Here is a 16,339-nt window from a genome sequence, read left to right on the forward strand (position 1 = left end):
TACACAATATATATATATATATATATATATATATATATATATATATATATATATATATATATATATATGTAAACACACACACACACACACACACACACACACACACACACATATATATATATATATATATATATATATATATATATATATATATATATATATATATATATATATATATATATATATATATGTAAACACACACACATAAATATATACCCCTAAAGCTAATTCTCTTGTAAAAGTGAGCTCTCCTTTAGCTAATTAAATGCATACCCATTCAGGCACATCATCCTATTATGAGAAGATGAGATTATTTTCGGCCATTACAGATGTCTGGAGTCACACTCTTGAAGCTGACTTTGACGAGCGCTGCCTTTATCTTTGCATAAGGCTTAGGCAGAGCTATGGGAATTTAATTATCAGCATGCTTTCCTTAATATAAATAGCACAATGTTGAGGGGGTCAATAAGTATTTGTGCTAATTAATATGCATAACACACTAAGGGTACTTGAAAGAGCCATAAAATTAAATATCGAAGAAGTCAACACATCCTAAAGAAGCACTTTATACGACCTCAAAACATCACAAGGATTCAGCCATAAATGCATCAGTTGATATTCAGGATGACATAATAGAAGAAAATGTGTAGTTAAATTCATTTAATGATGGGAAATACTTGTCTCATGAACCATTGTGAATGATGATGATAAAATATTAAAACAAGTAAAAAGTATAAAGAACAATACATCAGTCTAATAATGTAGATTGGCTCAGTTACGGTTGTTTAAAATTGTTTTAATAATTTTGAATGGTAATTTTAGGCAGAGATATTCAGTCAGTGTTCACTTTCATTGCATTTTTTTCTTCCATCGAGTGAAGTTAATGCTGACTACAAATGTGATTGTTTTTAATAAATGCAAGCAAAACTTCTATTTAGAGGTATTCAACAGAAGCCACCAATTTTCTAACGGTAAGCACTGTAAGCATTAATTAATAAAAGTTCCAATAAGTGTAAAATGCATGTAAAAACATGTCAATAATTCTCACGATGGAGAACACAATGTCCAGCACAATATGTGTCTGCTAATGAAATGTGTTAGAGAAACTTATTTAATAATGTGATAATAATTCTGACTTTGTCAATGTTTTGACAAACGCACAAGACAAGTGCTTTCACACAATCTTTACCTTATCACTTACAATGGATTCACTGTATACTCCAAATGTTTCTTGTCCATCTTTCATTGTTATTTATGCTCTTTACTAACACTTTACTTTCATGTGTCACTTAGCAAGTGTTCATTTTAGACTAAACATGTATTACTGCAGTTATATTTCAAGCATTTTACTGTACTCCAGGGAGTATAAAACAAATGATTGATGGAGCCTCAGTATACGTGATTGTAAAAGATTATCAGTCATTTACAACTGATGCTGCTTAGAAGATGCAATGTCTGATGAGTGATAATGATAGCCAGTAGGTGCTGATTTCACTACACAGAAGACAAACCTCAAAACTTAGTCTTAGGAAGATTACCACACAGTAAATGAATTTTGTGTACTGAGCCACGTTAACGAAACACCCATCATATTGTTAATGGAGAGAGAGAGTGTCAGAGTCAGCAGTGATTCCTCTTATGAATGCTGAGGTATGCAATCACCTCAAAGAGCTCACAGGTTGATAATGAGAAAGCTTTGGAATTGTGTAACATCCTCCTGAGGCTTCTTTCGCAGAGGATGTCTACATATGAGACATATGACCCTGCCAACACAGCTTGATTCACGTCTGTAGGCTTGTGCAGAAAGTCAAATGCACTGTCTGAATGTGCTGTAATCATAAGAGCTAAGGCAATCTGAAACAGCTCATCCAAATCCTCTCAAATCCCCTCATCACAGCCAGAGTCAGCAGGAGCCACAGACGGCCATGTAATACACTCGAGGACTGTTTGTGTTAGGGATGTCCTGAGCTGATCTCAAACACTGCTATCAGCGCAGATTATGCCATTTTTCTTTACAAATTTTATCGGTTGTGTGAAGCCTGTTCCTTTAATTTATCAGCAGTCCCACAGGTGTCATTAGAGGAGAGTGTAATTTAACAGGAATATGTGGCTAAAAAGTGATGATAGATAATCAACCAGCTCACCATACAGTTAAGCGGACCAGAGAGCATAAGAGATTTCTTTCAAAAACATTAATAACCAGTATTGACTGGTTTTTATTGGTAGTGTATGTTTTTTTTTCAGCTTGCCTTCAGTGAACTTTCATTACAAAATCTTAGTATTAGTACTGGTTACTAAATTAATTAATTCACCAACTAACACCTGAAGGAAATAACGGAAGGAAAAATGAACATGAGGAGCAGGAAATGGTGAACCAGACTGAGGCAATGAGCAAGAACGAACTTCAAAATAAAAGGTATATGACATAATTAAGGACATGAACTAAAAACATCAAAGCACACTTGACAGTCATTGGTTTCAGGGTACAAAAGAAAGAGAAGAAGAGGATTTTACACACTGCTGCAGGGCTCTAAAAAATGCTCTCTGATCACTTGTAGAACTTGTAGAAGTGTTTGATCCCCTAAATTATGCGACACTGATGTAACGATCTCTGTAGCTCAGCTCGGGCTTCTTCTGCTCTTTGAGAACACGAAACTGCTTGCCGACTTCAAGGGTTTTTCATCTGAACTTGGCGTTAAAATACCAGGAGGAAATTTGCCCTGGAACAATTGTAGTGGAGTGACAGCATCTCTGATCATCAAACCATTCTCCAAATCTGACAGTCGTGTGAGCTACGGAAGAAAGCCATTATACATTGCATTAGACAAAAAGGATTTTCTCTTCAACAATGCATTTTGACTAACACTCCAAGACATCACACACCCTGCTTAGTGATATTCTTTGAGAAGTAACCCATCAGGATTTCAGTTACATAACTAGGCTCAGGACTTGCTCAAGTTCATTTGGCGATGATAAAGTAGATGTTATGCCAGTGTCAGATTTTCTAAGGGCTTATAAAATAGTCTAAACATAGCCTAGTTACGCAAACTCCACCCACCATTGTCCGGTTTGGCCTGGCAAAATTTCAAAAGAAACTGGTCTAGTAACAAGAATAGTACTGTTAAGACGAAGTGCATAGCTGTTTTTAATAAAAATCACTGCTTGGTGCTCCTGAATGGATGGATTCAAGTCTATATCCTGATCTCAACCCATTTGAGCATGCATTTCACTCGCTGAAGACAAAACTAAAAGGCAGAAAGACCCACAAACAAACAAGTCAGCTACAGTAAAGCCCTGGCAAAGAATCACAAAAGAGGAAAGGATTCTCAACAAAATATTTTAAAAAAATTACATTTGATTTATGATTATATTTCTTTGTCCAATCACATTTGAGCTCCTGAAAATGGGGGACTGTGTCTAAAAATGGTTGTAATTCCTAAGCATTTTATGTAATATTTTATTCAACCCCTTGAATTAAAGCTTAAAGCATGCACTTGAATTTAATCTCGATTGTATCATTTTAATTCTATTCTGATGTCATACAGAGACAAAATTATGAAAATTGTGTCAGTGTCCAAATATATTTGGAGCTAACTGTACATGCATATCATTTTAAACATTAATAACAAAATATCGTAGGACGTTAACGGACAATGAAGAAAACGAGTCTTTAGAGGAAAAATATTGTTAGAGCGGCAGCTTTGATCCTCGACAGACTCTTCGTCATGACATCATTGCCCTGTCAATGGACGCGCGCACAAAACAACCTCAGGATTGCTCGAATCGCGCGGTCACACGCGCTTAAGGAGCAATTTGTCATCAGTGAAGAAGAGACAGAACTGTATCAAGTTGACAGGGAGGCAGACTCATCGCTTCTTCTACCTACTTCTGAAGCCTTTACTTGCTTGTAATCATGGATGCGTCCCTCTTTCAGTTCTTCATAGAGGAATTCGGCGACGCCAACTGTACTCTTATGGATGCTTTTCAGGACACTTTATACGAGAATTCGTCTTTCGCGTCGATGAGTGTCGACGGTGGGGATTAGCTTCTGTGTGAGCGCATTTGTTTTATTCAGCTCTTATAATGCACATTAATCAAACCCGCTTGTATTTTCCTCTAAGGTCTCTATTGTAACGCCACCACGGATGAAATAGGAACTTGCTGGCCAAGAAGCAACTCTGGACAGATAATTGAGCGTCCCTGTCCAGAGTACATTAACGGGGTCAAATACAACACCACTAGTAAGTGGCTCCTATCTCCTCTCTATTCATTAAAAACGTCCTAAGGTTGGTGCCACCCTTTGCATTTATGTGCATAACCTATTTATCTGCTGGTCAGTCACTCAGTCAAAGTTAAAATATTGCCTATATGGAAAAATATGGAGTCAGTGAGTAGACACATAGATACAATTAGATATTTTATCATTTCTGTTAGAACATTTCACTGCTTTAAAGGTCGACTTGTATAGCTTTTGATAATCTTCCTCTCAAAGCTATTTTTACAACGGTTATAAATACAACTGACATGATATTAATAATTTAGCCCATTGCTCACCAATTGTGCTTCTGCAGACAATGTTATCTGCCGTGCCACATGTTCTCTGCCTTAATGTGTGAAATGAAGCAGGACAGTGAAGTTCTCTTACACACACACACACACACACATTGTGCATTGCATTTGTGCTAACACTCAGTCTCAGTGAAGCAAGGATAACTTATTTAAGCTGAATATGCCTTAAAATAACATGACATGTTAATGAGTTGGATGGAAAAGTTGTGCTTTTTTGGTGTGTGAGAGATTTTGCATAACAATTGCATACTTTTTGCATATTTACTGTTATCTGATAACACAGGATATTCAGAAAATAATTATTTAAAACAGTAAATGCATTCATACATAAATTCTACCATGATAGTAGACAATACAGTGGTAAAATCGAACATAAGATGGCTCAATAATGTCTAATATGTTTAAAGCGCATTTATTGTGTGTTAACTTAACTTGTACTGTACATACGGCTTCTGTTTTACTTGATGTTGATTAAATTTCATAATAAATGAGTTTTTAAAATATTAGTACATAAATGGACTGCATGCTATAATGCAATTCCTAATAAATCAGCAATAAATGCCACTGAAAAATGGCAAATTGTAGGAGGCAAATATCATCCCTTAATAAAAAAAGAATACTTTCTGATACTGTTGTGCATATACATGATTATGTAAATGTCATGCATAATTATGTAATCATGACCTCATGATGTTCAGATCATGAAACATTTGTTCAAAAGACATGGAGCAGACATACAGTATTGGATACAGTATGATCTATGTATAATCTCCCAGCTGCAGATGATTTTATCATTGCATATTAATATGACTTATGATAACATCGCTGCATGCATATAAATGTGAATTTTCCAAATGTCTCTTATCTGCCTGTAGTTATGATCACAAATCAGTGCTTAGCGGTTTCCTCCTGTGAGCTTGCACAGCGCACAACTTTGTTCAGTGTATTGATGTGACTTTCACATTGGAGAATAATACAGAGCTCCAAGGCATATTTAATCATTTCACTGCTGAGCTCTGAATGTGTATTTCAAATAGAAAAATAGATCTCTGTTTGCTCATAGTGACCTGATGATGCCTCCTTTCTGTGGTTTATAATTAGGTTTATACTGCGTTTCATTCACAAAGGTCAGCACTGTTTGTTTACCATTGTTAATGTCAAAGGCATGTTTAATGACAAACCTAACTTGAAGGATTATTTATAGTTTGCATCAAAGTTATGCACAATAGCATTGTGTCACTGAAGTCTGCTCTGCAGAGCTGCTGCCCAGGGGACTTTGAGTAGCACTTGTGTCTAAACCCTTCTGTTGGCCAGATCCATGTCTGGGGCTGTCTCTCCAGTCCGTTTTAAGGCTCAGATACTGAGTACTGGTATCTCCCTCTGCTTCACAGGGTAACACTTAAGCTCACTTAAAAGTAATTTAAAATTGTTTACAATTTGATGAAATAATCAGTTACTAAAGATAATATAAATTTGTAGAAAGTGATATGTTAACATTTTACAAACGTGCTGTAAGTAATCTAAAAATGTTGTTGTAAATCATCAAATCATTAATAAATGATTAATGACTAGTTATTGTATTCTGAACTACTAATTTTTACAAATTAGTTAATCTCTCACTACACTTTGGTTGATAATGAACAAATGACAAACAAATCAATAGTAAATGACCAGTCTATAACATTTTGATGTAATGTATCATACTTGTAAATTAGCCCATTAAAATGTAAAAAATGCTAACAAATAGTACATACTTTTTTCATTCCTGTAGCTCATTCCTACAGCTTAACCAGTAAAATTTGTAGGGGTGTCTTCGACTAAGAATTTTCATAGTCGAATCAAAATTTTGGATCTTGCTGATAGTCGACTGATAATCGAATCATATGTTTGGGGTTGGGGGCAAAATACATTATCAAGAGTCAAGTCAGACATTCGACAGTCATAATTACGTTAACACACAGGGAAAATGTGTAACGGACACCTCGAGGATACAAATGGGGTAATAATGTTTTATGTTTTGATTAAAAGATATTTAACATTAAACGTCAGTGAAACCCTAAGAATTCACAACATTTTTTACAAGTGCTCTCCTTATAACATAATGTATATGGCAGTAGCCTAGTTATTGATGTTCTGCATTTCTGTTTTGAGCTGCGTACGTATTGAAGTATTTGATAGCAGGTTTTTAATCAATGAGATTTAACTCATAATTTATCTCATATAGAATATGCTTTGTTATTTGTACAACATAACGTTAATATTATGAATTATAGGCTATCTGCACAAAATGCATATGAACATGGATGCATACCTCTGAATTAATTATTTTTGTGGACGCGTTCTTCACATAAAAAACAACAAGCAGGAACACGGCAACTAAACACTAAAAATTCACAGCACTTTATTATAGTAGTGTTCTCATTATAATGTTATGTATATCAGGGCTCCAAACAAAAAAATAGAGTAAGGAGCCATTGGCTCTAATAAGAAAAAAACTTAGGTGCCAAATGATTTTTTTAGGTGCCACAGAATAAAAGTGTTTTTTATTTATTTTATTATTATTATTTTTTTTATTAACATTTTTACTTTTCAATCATATTGTAATTTGTTTAGGCCTCATTTTTTATTTATTTATCAGGATTTTAATCTATCTTATAGATGACCTTGGAACTAAGATTCACTTAAAGTGGGAACTAATGTCTTTTTCAACTTGAAATATTCATTCACGCATTATTACACAGAATCTGTACCAAAATATCATGGACCATAAGCATCACTTGGTCACTGAGTGTAGTTTGGGCTCCTTCTCAATGCATCCTGGAAATGTCATACACTCTTAAAAATAACGGTGCTTCACAATGCCATAGAAGAACCTTTTTTGTCTAAATGTTTCATAAAGAACCTTTAACATATGAAGAACCTTTGCATTTCACAAAAGGTTTGTGGCAAAAGAAGGTTCTTCAGATTATAAAAAGGTCAGGAAGAAATGGTTCTTAAAAAAGCCTTTTTTTTTGTTTTGTTTTTTAATTTAAAAGGGACAATGCACATTGATGAACACAAGGACAATGTCCAAATGTAAATGAGCCAGATATAGCCGTACAGACTAATTTTCATCTGGAGTCCCTGGTAGGTTGTTATTATAAGACTGTAAAAAACATTGCATACATACTCATTCAAAACATAAACAGATTACATAGACACAGTTAACATCAAACAAGCACAAATAATGTCACACAGAATATATCAACCTGTGAGTAAATAACTGCACTGCTGCAGATTATGACAACATATTTGATTGTCCAGCAACCACTGTTTTATAGTTTTTAAAAAGGTGGGGAGAGAGGTAATGTTTCTTAGTTCTGTAGGTATTGTGTTCCAGGTATGCGCTGCACGGTAGAAAAAGGCTGACTGTCCAAAGGAACCTTTCCTATATGATATTTTACAATCACCTCTAGAAGTCGCTCAGGTGGATGCGTTAAGATTTTGTTTAACAAATTCATTGAGTGGAGGGGGGGCTAAACCATGGAACATTTTATACACAAGCAAGATTTCAGCAAATTTGACCATATTTTCCCAGTTTAAAAAACCATGTTTCTTTAAAATATTACAATGATGAAAAGAATTTGACTTATTATCCATAGTTTTCAAAGCCAGTTTATAAAGTGTTTCTACTGACTGTAATGCAGTGCTTCCTGTCTGCGTCCAGCTGGTCATACAGTAGTTCATATGCGACAATATCATGGCATCGATGCACAACTTTGAGGCCTCTGTAGTCAAATTACTTCTAATATGCCTAAAATTGATCAAGTTAAATTTAATTTCTATTTACAACTTTTTAAACTTGTGATTTAAAAGTCAGTTGTATGTCTAGTATTATACCTAAATATTTAAACTCCTGTACAACTGACAGTGTTCTTCCTGCTACACTAACGACTGGATCGGGATCTTTATTTGCCGATTTCGAAAAGAACATGCATACAGATTTACTGGTATTAAGATGTAAACAAGAGTTTGTTAGCCAATTAGAAATATTGACCGTAGTAGCTGATAGTTCCTTGGCAGCTTGCCTCTTGTTTTTTGCATGTACATATATAACCGTATCATCAGCGTACATCTGACAAGTTACTGCAGAAAGACAAACTTCAGGTAGATCATTAATATACAGGCAGAACAACAGAGGACCCAAAGTTGAACCTTGCGGTACCCCCAAGTCATTATCAGTTACTTGGGAAGTTTTATGGCCTATGCGAACACATTGTTTTCCAAGCACTTTGAAAAACTCCATCAATGATTAACTGATTAATAATTTTTGTAATAGGAGGAATGAGTGCCTACTTATGTACAACCTTATTTCTCAGTGTGGTAAATAGACGTTCTCATGATCCACTTTGTTCCTGAGAGCCATCTTAAGAGCTTGGTTCCTTTGTTTCATGAGTGACCTTATGTTTTCATTTAACCACGGTAGATATTTTTTTTTTGCCTGTTTTTTATTTCACTTTCCTCATAAACCTTTGTATAGTTGTTTGAAGTTCGCACATCAATCTATTACAGTTATCATCCACATTTGTATTTGCAAGGTACTCATTCCAATTTATTTCTTTAATTGTATTTTCAAGATTAGTTAATTGTCCATTAGGAACTTTATAATGTTCTTGATTAACGTTTGCGGTTATATTAAATCTCTGTTTTGTGAGTTTTCTCAAGATCAATATCATATTGTGGTCGGATAAACCGCTAACCAGATTATAGGATTTCTTTATTCTTTCTGGCCTATTAGTAAAGACTGAGGCCCCGTCCACACGGAGATGCGTTTCTGTGAATACGCACACATTTTTTATATTTTTTAGCGTTTCGTCCACACGGATCCGATGTTTTCGCAAGGTGAAACCGCTATTTTTCTGTATATTTTCTGAAACGATGACGTCATCAGCCCACGTCTCCCCCCTAGTCAGACACCTCTACGTCACGTAACAGCAACAAAAACATGAACAAAAACATGAACAAACACTGAACGATTGTCTTTTTATTAACTACTTTATTTTAAGCACCTTTCTTTTTAAGAGTGTATGTCTTTTACACTTTCAGTCTGTTTTTCTTAATTAGTAAAATGTACTTTTATAGGAGTTGAATCATGTAGACAACAGCATAAGTAAAAGTATTAAGATGCAGTAGCGCAATGGTTCCCAACTTTTTTCAGCTCACACACACAACCAAACACATATGTTTCCGCGGCCCACTGAAAAAAAATTGACTGACCTCGCTATATATATAGCGTAGGGGTATTTGGTTTTATTCACGCAAGTTAAAATATTTATTTGATGCTTCTTTCTTTTCAGCTTGTTACTTACAGCATTATTTTAATAAGCTGTATATTAACTTATTGGGAGAAAACCAGTAGTTCTATGTGAAATCAGACATTTGAGCACACCTATACAGCCAAAATGCCATGATCATATCACCTGTGAATATTCGACTGCTGGATTAGTAGTTGAATCAGGTTCCTCCTATCGAAGCATCGAATCTTTGACTACCTGAAGCTTTACAGCAGAATTAAATAAAATGTCCCTTTTACCCTAGTGCTGTCATGATTCGCTGTGGGAGAAATGATGGATACGTGGAGAAATGTTCAACAGTCTTTAATACTTGAATGTCACAGGAAAATCTACAACAGAAACATGGGAAACACAACATCCCACTAGTACTGTATACCCAACAACCACAAACTGAACAGACTGGGGCTTTTATACATAGGGCAATCGGGAGAACACAGGTGCAAGGAAAGAGTCAATTAACTGGGACATGGAACACATGGGGAGAAAAAAACACAACAGTACCAGCGATGTGACAAGTGGCCCTTTAGCCTTATTATACCCTAAATAGTTTAATGAGTGACACTTAGCCTGCATTTTAAAATCTTTATTTGACTGTATCAATTAACATTTTTATTTTAAAACTTTTATTTGAATATGACAACATAATATCGCGCTCTATAACACTTCTATGAATGAATCTCTGACAGAGACTCCTCTTATCAGCCACAGATTTGTGCATAGGTTTTAAGAGAAAACTCTAAGCTAAAAACCTTTACTACTACTGATGAGAACTCTTAGTGGTAAGGTAAAATGTTTTGTGAATACTTTGGCCCAGGAGTGCATCAATTTATGATCAGTAATAATTTCGTTTACGATTAATGATTTTGATAAAAGTAATATAGTAGGTCAAACTTAATTAAATATTCATATTCAAATTTTCTTTTCATTATCTAAGTTGACAACACTCGTTTTTAAAGGCTAACTTCAGTTTTCAGATTTTTTTCCATTTTATTTCAAGAAAATTGAGCAGCCTTTCAAAATGAACAAGCAGGGGAATTGTTTTGTGATGCTTGCATTTGAGAAAAGACTGTCAAGATTTTAAAATGATGATTTATCCTCTGTTGTCTTGTGTTGTTGGTAAATCCTCACATTTCATGAGAATGTAAAAAATGGTCTATTCAGAGCTGAAGCTTCAAAACATTTACGTTTATGTCAAAGATCAGTCAACTGTTAAAAAACATTAACTATTTCATTCTTTCAGAAGCGTAGGCCCCTCTGGTTGTATTGTTTCTCTAGGTGAAGTCTCTGGTTTCTTATCAACATAATTACACCCCTGCTGTGCTTAGATTACTTCAATGGAAGTCTAATTTCATTAGCACCTCCTTAGAGGTATAACATTCTCCTTAGCAGCCGCAACAAACAAATTCAAGTTGGATTTTTTGAGTTATTTATTATTCCTTAATATTCTCACAGTCATGTTCCAAACCTATAGGTGTATATTTTTATTCTGTGGAGTACAAAAAAAGAGAAATTTTAAACAATCTATTTAAAGTTCTTTTCCGTATGACAGTAATGTTTCACTGCAAATCGTCTCTCAACATGTTCAAATTGACATATTGTTAGACTGAATCACACATGTGCCAAGAGTCTTTAGTGTTAATGACATTAAGATTTTAGAGATTCTACTTTTGTAACTTGGTCTCATAGGAAAGTATTTCTGCAAAAATAAAAAAAGTACCTACTGTTTAAGTACAAATCACTGCAGTTTGCAGTTGAATTGAACACTACAGACAATAAAACTTTTTTTTTTCACACAAAGTATGATTTGCAGGTCCACAGTTTTGTTTATTAAAGCCTACTTTTTATATCATTACATCACTGTAGTTTACATCATTATGTTTTTGATTCAAAACAATTTTAACATGCTGGAACATTTGAACTCTGATACTTTTGAATGTAGCTCACGCAGTAAGGAGTTTTGCTTGAGAGATGAAGCGCCCTGGTACAAATCTCTTTGAAATAGCTACAGTTTGACAATACAGCTCAGACCTGCATATCAGGAAGTTAAAATGGCACAGCTGCATCAGCGAATAGGTTTTATATCAGTTTAGCATTTGTTAACAGTACTGGGCAGGTTTAGGGCTGGGTTTGGTGTAGGGGATATTTTCAACACAATAGAACGTCTTGGTTACTTATGTAACCCTTGTTCCCTGAAGAAGGGAACAAAGATATTACGAATGGGATTCCGCCCGAGAGCCCAATCACCTTCGAGTGGTACAAAACGAGCCAATGGTACACAAAGTACCTTGGTCTGAGGGATTTGCATCGCAAGCTCTGGCCCGCAAAGTGGGTATATAAGGAGCAACGCGAGCAACTCGCATTCAAGTCTTCGCTGAGGAGCCGAGCCAGTGACCCGGCCATTCAGCAGAACAGCAATGTGGCAAGGGCACTTAACGTCTCAGTTTCCTCCTTCAGGGAACGAGGATTACATACGTAACCAAGATGTTCCCTTTCAGTCGGTCACGTTCGACATTACGAATGGGGTCCCTTACAAAACGCCACATGGCTGTCTTCCAGCGACCCGTGTGAGTGATAGCACCCTGTCGTGAGGCCAGCATGAGTGAAGGCCCATAACTTACACAGAATCCACTGGGTAGCATATTCCAGCTGGACGTATGCTAGCAGGCTGCCTGCTCATGGGAGGACTTACAAAAGGCAGGTATCCACCAAGGTGGTGATACATAAGAACTCTGAGGTACCCAGCCTGCAGGGTGGAAGTTTCAACGACAGAGCTGGCAACTGGCTTGCCAATGGAAAGACACATGCTGCGGAGAGACTTACTGTGGACATACACACGTGGGATTGCTCAGAAAAGGGGAATCACAAAACATGGAGTCACCTAGTCCCACACAGGGCTGACCAAAGGGCATGTACGCAAGTGTTGGACATCAACAGTGCTGGAGGAACCCAGGGTTCTGACTGAGAGGACTGAGAGGAATATCGCACGCATCCAGTCTGTGGAGTGGAATGTCACAGCAAGCGGATTGACACCGATGCAGGTCCTTACTGGCCCGAAGGGGCGAGTACCCGGGAGGACACATGCTCTACACGGAGATTATAAAATCTTGTGGATGTTTTAAGTGTCGCCCTGCCCGCAGCTCTACAGATGTCTGTTAGTGAGGCGCCATGCACCAGCGCCCAGGAGGAAGCTACACTCCTAGTTGAGTGAGCTCTCACCCCTAGGGGACATGGCAGGTCTTGAGCTTGATAAGCCAGGACAATAGCATCCACTATCCAGTGGGATAACCTCTGCTTGAAGACAGCCTTTCCCTTCTGTTGGCCTCAGTAACAGACAAAGAGCTGGTCTGAGGTCCTAAGGCACTGAGTTCTGTCCACGTAGGTGCGGAGCTACTGGGCAGAGCAGCGCCAGGGGCAGTGCTTACAAGTTCACCACCTGATCCCTAAAAGGAGTGGTGGGAACTGTGGGCACGTACCTAGTCCTGGGTCTCAAGATAACATGAGAGTTAGCCGGCCCGAATTCCAGGCACGCTTCGTCAACTGAAAATGCCTGCAGGTCCCTGACCCTCTTCACCGAAGCCAAAGCCGCCAGGAGCGCAGTTTTCAAAGATAAAAACTGTAGCTCAACTTAAAGCAAGGGTTCGAACGGAGCCCCCTGCAGTGCCTATAGAACCACTGCGAGGTCCCAAGAGGGAAGTTGCTGAGGGCGAGGCGGATTCAGCCTCCTTGCTCCTCTCAGGAACCTGATGATCAGATCGTGCCTCCACAGAGACTTACTTTCAACAGGGTCATGGTGAGCCGAAATGGCAGCCACATAGACCTTGAGGGTGGAAGCAGACAGCCTTCGTTTCGACTCCTCCTGAAGAAAGGAAAGCACTGACCCAATCTGACATTTCCAGGGGTCCTCACGCCATGAAGAACACCAAGTGACGAAGAGTAAACATGTTTACCTTTATCTGTAAGGTAGAGAGAGCTCATGCACATGATTGCCAGATTGAGATGATTGAGTAAACAACTAATCAGAAAATGTATCATTTTAAAAGAAAAATCTCAGACTGCATAATTTCACCTCTTGAAATCTGGCAGCTGCAGCCATGAAAGCTTCTGGAGGCTTGTTAATAATGCAAGACAATACACATGCCAAATTAAAATGAACCCTTTTCAGGATAAATAACCTGTAGGCAAATATCACAGATGATTATACTTAATAAATCAATAAAAGCAGAATTGTAATCATGAATGCAATATGATTGATTGTAGTCATCTTTTAACTGAACAAGCACTGACTTGAGCTATATATTACAAGGTTGTCTTTTACATCATCTTTACATCATAATTTAAATTGTCTCCATAGTTGAGTTTCCCAAAATGTATTCTGCTATTTTCCAGTTTATCACGGTGAAGCTGAAACAATCTGTATTGTATGAAGAGCTATAGGAATTAAGGTGATGTAATTTGACTTGACAAACTGTCAAGTGTAGACTGTTCAAGCTGTTTCAGCATGACAAGGGATGCCCACGTACACATTAGGGCACAATTGATTTCTGTCTGACTTCGCTCCATTACCTAATGAGAGCTACAGCATATAATGGCACGTTGGCATCTTGACTTTTACGCATCAGTAACTGAACTGTCAATAACTGCATTTTAATTGCATCACTAATCTGTGAATCTTAACCTGTTAAATGACTAACTGCATTAAATAAGGTGCATTTTCACTTGGACTTACACTTGCATCTCTACAGCATGTTCACATGTGACAAAAGCTTGTACCCACTAGTAAAAACTTTGTTTATACAAAATCTACACCTCTCATATTTTTTTACAGGTTTGAATGTGGATCAGGCTCATTTTGAGGTGGCTTACGCTCTCAGGCTTTGACAGAATTACTACAGTCCTATGATAGAGCTGGTGGTGAGAAGGAAATGTAAAAATAGATTGAGCTGATAACGAAAGGCTATATTTATACAGCTTTTTCATCTCCTGGCTAGATTTTCACTTCCATTAAGGTTCTTTTCTAGCACAGCAAGTAGCAAACATTTAAGTATCTTCTCAATTATTAGTCTTCGAAACCATCCTGCTGAGAGAACATGGACACCTAAGCCATTAAATAAATAATAAAACGAAGCAAAATATTTCAACACTTTGATTTTAATATCAGTATAATCATAGTTAATGTGACTTGTAGTTATTCTGCTGTGAGACCTGTATGAGTGGAACTGCATTCATACATTTATAGCTCTATAAACACAGTTCAGCCCCCAAAAAACTAATAATTGTCGTTTTAATTCTTTACCAATCCTTTGCCACCATCCTTTAAACCACTGGATTTATTTGTTTTTCAGCAAGAAGTTAATTATTTCTTAATTATTATTTATTCTTCTTATATTATAACTATTGTTGATGTTATTATTATTATTATTATTATTATTATTATTATACGTTTATTTTAGACATTTTACATTTTAGTTTATTTTATATTTTAGGTTATTTATACAATGCAACCCATTGCAAACTGTTCTGATAATTTTTTCTGATAAGCTTTATTAGATAATCAGACAAGACAGGGTCAATCACCAGTAGATACAATAGGGAGACTAGTGTTGATACAACACTAGGGACAGGCTGAAGGTCGGGGCAGATGGAAAACAATCAGGCAGAGGCAGAGTGAGTTGGTGTGAGGCTTATATGTGTGAGTGTAATTAGATGCAGGTGTGTGTATGCAATCAGACCCAGGTATGAGGCATGATGGGAACTGGAGTCCAAATGGTTATAGTCAATATTCAGGTGGTAAGAAGGAGGCGGTAACAGAACAGATCCCTCCTCCTGCGAGCGGCTCGTGAAGCGAGGAGGCATGCAATGCCGGGGTCTACCACGAGGTAGAGGTTTTTCCGGAAACGTTCTATGAAACTCTTCTGTGAGTGTTGGGTCAAGGATCTCTCCAGCCTTGACCTAGAACCGCTTCTCCAGTCCGTAGGCCTTCCAATCTGTCAGATACTGGAGAGTGCCACCCCGGCACCTGGAGTCAAGCACCTCATGGACTCGATACACCTCCTCGTCATCAACTGGAATAGGTTGCATAGGTCTGCAGCCTGGCTCCCTCCTCTTACTCTCCTGCCAGACCACCAGCGGATTTTAGAAGAGATGAACGATAATTTCCTGACTCAGGCATTCAGTCTGTCCACTGGATTAAGGATAGTAGCCAGATGTGAGGCTGATGTTTACATTTAGATGTTTGAAGAAGGCGGTCCATACTCTTGAGGTGAACTGAGGACTCCGGTCAGTGATTCCATGGTGTCCTGAACTGTGCAGAACATGTACCTGATTCAATAGGCCTTCTCGTTGGGATTCTGGAGCATAGGTGAGATTAGTGGGACTTTCAGGAGGTGGCGGGTTCTGGAGATTCAAGTTGTTTGCTTCAGTCTTGATGTCCGACTTTA

The 16,339-nt window shown here is 37.3% G+C and overlaps 1 protein-coding gene across 1 annotated transcript in view; it reads left to right on the plus strand.

The window, feature by feature from the left end:
• The first annotated feature begins 3,765 nt into the window (after positions 1-3,765).
• The window catches only part of LOC113046122 (corticotropin-releasing factor receptor 2-like), a 106,345-nt gene continuing 93,771 nt past the window's right edge, over positions 3,766-16,339 (plus strand). The window contains exons 1-2 of the mRNA XM_026207006.1: positions 3,766-4,034; positions 4,122-4,241. Coding sequence (XP_026062791.1) covers positions 3,914-4,034; positions 4,122-4,241 — 241 coding nt within the window. The 5' untranslated portion in view covers positions 3,766-3,913. The remainder of the gene's footprint in view (positions 4,035-4,121; positions 4,242-16,339) is intronic.

The sequence above is a fragment of the Carassius auratus genome, chromosome 27, assembly GCF_003368295.1.
Source record: "Carassius auratus strain Wakin chromosome 27, ASM336829v1, whole genome shotgun sequence".
NCBI classification, from domain to species: Eukaryota; Metazoa; Chordata; class Actinopteri; order Cypriniformes; family Cyprinidae; genus Carassius; species Carassius auratus.